Below are 5,388 nucleotides of genomic sequence, written 5' to 3'. Positions count from 1 at the left end.
AAAAGAAAGAAAAACCATTATTTTGTTTGTTTTTGAAAAATTCTAAACATTTATTTGTTGTACTTTAGTTAACTACATCTAGTTTTTTGAAATTGTACTAATTGAGTTATGGAAGTACTTATATGCATACCGTTGCCTCGTAGTCGCCGTACCCGGCAATTGTAGTTTCTTTAGATTAGCTTTACGAGTGGCACGATCCATCATGACATTAGCTTTAGCTCGTCCCCAAATTTAGCGTTCCGAAATCAATTTCTTCTTTTCTTCCAAGGTTTCTTGAATGGCTCGAGATGTACGGGGATTTGCTTTTAGATTAAATGTATATTTACGATCCTTTTCCTCGTCTGTTATTGTCAAATATTCCCGGGCAAATTTCTCGGAGGCTCCTTGGAATATTGGTGTAAAGCTGGAAACAAAAAATGTAGCTCATAAGGGAATGTTGTGAAATGGATTTTTTTTTTGTGAAACTTACTACCACAACGTAAAGAGTAAACTTCCCGTAACAATTCCTGCCGCAGCAAATCGATTGCGATAATAATATGAAGGGGTTCCCTTTGTTCTTCTTGGTTTACGATATTTCTCATCAATATTTTCCATTACTCTGATTTAAAATCGATCTTGGGAGCTATCTAATTTATTATATAATTATAATTGTAATGCTAAAAACATGGTAAAAAAATTCTGTCCGGCAAAATAATTCTCAAAAAAATAAACATACAATGAAATGTTGATATATTTTGTAGTAAATATCTATTACCATTCAGCAACCCTAGTGAATGAATTAGTGAAAAAGACGTAACGTAATAATCGGCAGTATCAACCTTCAGATCCCTCCCAAAAAATACAAGTATGAGGGTACATTTACACCGAACAATGGCCCAATAATCAGGGGATGGAAGAAGCGAATATTATCGGCCACTTTGGTAGAAAATCCTTTAAAATGTCAAAATTTTTGTTTAGGTTTTCACACGATTAAGTCAAAATTGAAAGCATTTTGACAATTTGGGTGAAATCGTTTCGCTTTCACATGACCTGTTTTTTGGGCCATGCATCATACGTGAAATATACGATTTCTGTAAATCGGAATAACGAGCAAATTCATCAGATTACCAATTGATTTTGATATGACCAGGAACCCAACCAATGCAACGAAATCCACTCGATCACAAATATCAATTCCAAAGCGTATACGTCAAATATAACCCACTGGATTTGTGAACAGTTCTAAATGCATTCTAAAATTAGCAATAAATTGATAACACAAGTACATAATAGTAACCATGTTACAATTATTACAAGGTAGGGCACAGCTACCAACTGATTGAAATTTTTTCTCAAGGTGGCTTGTTCCATCATAACGCGTCCGTCTGCAAGTAAGTACTTTGTTATGAATGAAATTAATATTCATGGTATTCCCCACTGGACTTAGGAAAGAAATCATAGCCTGTCATTATTTTTTTTAAGTTGTGTTGAAAAAATATCAGATAAACACAAACACTTGCTGCGTATATTTATTTTATATTTTGAAGAAAAAGCCACCACCTACATAGTTGCTTTTTTGATATTCAGCTGAAGCTGCCCTACCTTGTATTATTGAACCATGATAGTAACCTCTTTCATAAAACAACTTTCCAGTCCTTTTACGACATTATAGTACGTTTACATTGTGCGGGATTTCGTTAACCCAGTGGGTTTCAATTGTCAATTCCTTTGTATGCATGTCAAATAATTCCTCATATTGTTGGTTAACTCGGTAAAAAGTTCTAATGTAAATGCCGTTTTAAGTAATGTAAATGTAAAGTACGTGTTACGTTACGTTGCGTTCACTACTTCACCTTCCCACTAACTAGACAACAACAAATTAAGTGTTGTGAAACTATTCAGTGATAACAGCTGTCGTTCGCATTTTCATTTTTATTGTAATTGTTGTTCAAATGTGTTCACGAGTAGTGCAAGAACAATTTCACAAAATTATAAAAGACCAACGAAAGTTTAATCGCTGCATTTAATAGCAAAAAATAAACTAAATTTATGAAATTCCGCCGACTGTGCAAAGCTGCGAACGTTTATTTTGTTGCTGTTGGAGTGTGCTTAAAAGGCGAACACAAGAAACATGTCACGTCACAGAATTGTTCGAAGGATGGACTACGACGACGAGTACGACGGATATGATGATGTTTACGGTCACTCCGTGGACGACGACAGCTGTATATCGCCCACAGATGCCCAGCAATGGCTATACGATAGGGCCAGAGGACATCAGTCGATGTCATCGTTTATGCGCGACAACAAAGACATAGCCGAAGAGGAGGAAGACGAGGATGCTGAAGATGAAAAATCATACGAAAAGTCTAGAAGAGATTCGGACAATTTTCAAATGCCTTCATTGAACGATTTGGAGAAAGCTCAACTGACATCGTGCATAGACGAGGTGAGAAGTGTTGTGGGCGACACCATATCGGAGAAGCGTATTGTGGAGACATCGATAAAATTCGCCTATGATATAAATAAAATATTGGATGAAATTCTAAACGATGAGACCGAGAATAAGGCCAAACGTTTGCAACAGGAGTTGACATCTAATGTTGTTGGCAAAGCCCCGCCAGCCCCAAATATCCTACTAAGTGAATTGGTGGATAAAAAATTGACACCTGCACCAGTGACACCAGTCGTAAAGGTAACAGCTGCACAAAGTGAAGTAAAACGAGGCTTTGAGGTAAGCTCTCCGGCATTGCCGAGCTCACCAGCTATGTCTGGGCGCAATACCCCTGTCGACTTCACAGACGATTCCAATAAAAAGACTGCAAGCGGTGTTGTGGATGCCAATTTGTTTAAAGTTTCCAAAGAACAATCGCAACGTGATGCCAAACAGCTATATGTCAAGGAGCGTTCAGATCAAAAACATAATTTCCACATGATAGTCATTGGTCATGTCGATGCTGGCAAAAGTACGCTAATGGGTCATTTGTTATATGACACCGGCAATGTTTCACAACGAGTTATGCACAAACATGAACAAGAGTCAAAGAAATTGGGTAAACAAAGTTTTATGTATGCCTGGGTGTTGGATGAGACTGGCGAGGAAAGAGCTAGAGGTAAGGTGTTCGAATTGAAATGATTAAGAATCCATCGCCCATTTGCTGCAAGATCGGCATAAATCAAACATGGTGATTTTTGAGTTAGTGATGCAGAATTGTTCGAATCGTTTTTTTATTTATGCCGGTTTTGCAGCAAATGAACAATATATACTTTTTGATGCATAACAGCTTTAAGATTGTGTTTTAAAAATCACATCTTTTTTTAAAGGTATCACAATGGATGTTGGACATTTCCGTTTCGAAACCGAAACTAAAATTATAACACTTCTTGATGCCCCCGGTCATAAAGATTTTATACCCAACATGATATCTGGTGCTACACAAGCCGATGTGGCATTATTGGTTATTGATGCCACACGTGGAGAATTTGAATCTGGTTTTGATTTGGGTGGCCAAACGAGGGAACATGCCATTTTGGTACGTTCCCTGGGTGTCAATCAACTGGGTGTTGTTATAAATAAACTCGACACTGTGGACTGGTCTAAGGAGCGGTTCGATGAAATCGTTCAAAAACTTAAAGTTTTTCTCAAGCAAGCTGGCTACAAAGAATCTGATGTTACTTACACTCCATGTTCGGGTCTAACTGGAGAGAATCTCGCCAAACCCGCAACTGAGCCTGCTCTCAAGGCCTGGTATAAAGGACCACATCTATTGGCCGTAATAGACAATTTCAAAATTCCTGAACGATCTGTGGACAAACCGTTCCGCATGTCCATATCGGATATCTTCAAGGGTACATCTTCCGGATTTTGTATATCGGGCCGCATTGAAACCGGTGCCTTGTGTGTCAACGATCGTGTATTGGTGGGAGCACTACGAGAACAAGGTCAAGTAAAAAGTCTGCTTATAGATGAGATGCCACAAAACAATGCTTTTGCCGGTGATCAAGTGGCAATTACATTGTCGGGAATTGATGTGAATAATGTTACTGTGGGTGGCATTATATGTGACCCCCAGCATCCAATACCGGTGACGACACGTTTTCAAGCACGCATATTAATTTTCAACATAAAAGTACCGATTACAATTGGTTTCCCGGTGCTATTGCATCATCAGTCACTCATCGAACCGGCTGTTATTAGTAAACTAAACGCACAGATACACAAGGGTACTGGAGAGGTGATTAAGAAGAAACCACGTTGTTTGGGCAACAACACATGTGCCCTCATTGAGCTGGAAACTACAAGGCCCATATGTATAGAATGCTATTCGGACTTTAAGGAATTGGGTCGTATAATGTTACGAGTTTCTGGTGTCACAATTGCAGCTGGTATGGTAACGAAAATCCGCTGAACATCATCTGCAATGTCGCCAAATGAAATCGTCATGTTCTTAAACAATGTGAAAACAAACAACATTTCGCTAAGCGTATTCAATGCCGATGGAAATCGTTACTAATTTTTTATACGAACGAAATAACAATGCTTTATTTTCTTGTTTTGCAAAAAAATATATATTTATGTTTCCCATTTATTATTTTTTGTAATTGATCGTTAATTTTTTTGTAACGAATTTTTGTATTTTTTTTTAATTGTATTTTTTTATTTGTTTGCCCAAAGTGTTGGCCAATAAAAGTAATATTAATAAAAAATACAAATATAAAATAATAAAACTATGAACTTTTTAATTTGTGTTGAAACCAAAAATGGTCATTCTATACCAAGGTATATTTAATAAGGTAGCCGCATCGACCCAGCTGTTGGACAAATAAATGTCAAAAATGTTGTTGTAATGTTGAACCAAAAAATTAAAAAACAAAATTATAAATGAAAATCTCCGAATTTCGAATACCTTTTTTGGCAATACTTTTATTAACATTTTCTACAAGAATTTGTGTAAAAAAATCTTGTCAATCTGTTTGTTTTGGTAAAACATTTTTGATATATCAAAATACAACAACCGATGTTTGTTGTAGAAATTCGCCGATGCGGCTACCTTGTATATCTACCTTGTTCTATACCAGTGTTGAAAAGAACTAAACGGAGAGAAAGTGTGAGAGACCGTAAGTGAGAGATCATCAAAATAAAAGGACTGACCGAACGAGAAACGGATATCATCGCTATATGTGAGATAGACTAGTGTATGGCAAACTCTTCAATCACTATTCCAAAAAATCGATTTTTGTTCCAAAAATTGCATTTTGAGTCGTAAATTCGGTTGTTTTTTTATTCCGTCACAATTTTATTATTTTTGTACACAAAATTATTTACTGACAACTTTCAAAATGAATATTATTCACCAGATTGATAGGGGTTCATTTTCAAAATCAAAACTATTTTGATTTTTTTCATGC

General features: G+C 36.5%; 2 protein-coding genes across 2 annotated transcripts; one reads left to right on the top strand and one right to left on the bottom strand.

The window, feature by feature from the left end:
- Nucleotides 1-231: 231 nt before the first annotated feature.
- Nucleotides 232-594, bottom strand: LOC133323633 (uncharacterized). Its single transcript, XM_061532547.1, has 2 exons — nucleotides 470-594; nucleotides 232-403 (listed from the first exon to the last, which is right to left on the bottom strand). The coding sequence occupies exons 1-2, from the start codon at nucleotides 592-594 to the stop codon at nucleotides 232-234; spliced, it is 297 nt and encodes a 98-aa protein (XP_061388531.1).
- A 1,374-nt stretch (nucleotides 595-1,968) lies between these two features.
- LOC133323629 (protein HBS1) lies at nucleotides 1,969-4,390 on the top strand. The gene is made up of 2 exons (XM_061532542.1): nucleotides 1,969-3,092; nucleotides 3,304-4,390. Exons 1-2 carry the CDS (start codon nucleotides 2,111-2,113, stop codon nucleotides 4,386-4,388), a joined length of 2,067 nt encoding a protein of 688 aa, XP_061388526.1. The 5' UTR covers nucleotides 1,969-2,110; the 3' UTR covers nucleotides 4,389-4,390.
- Nucleotides 4,391-5,388: the final 998 nt, after the last annotated feature.

The sequence above is a fragment of the Musca vetustissima genome, unplaced genomic scaffold (genome assembly GCF_032173495.1).
Source record: "Musca vetustissima isolate MV318-11 ecotype Yass unplaced genomic scaffold, APGP_CSIRO_Mvet_v1 utg7861, whole genome shotgun sequence".
Taxonomy (NCBI): Eukaryota; Metazoa; Arthropoda; class Insecta; order Diptera; family Muscidae; genus Musca; species Musca vetustissima.
Note: the sequence above shows the minus strand (reverse complement) of the source record. Positions and strands in the feature narration are given on the sequence as shown.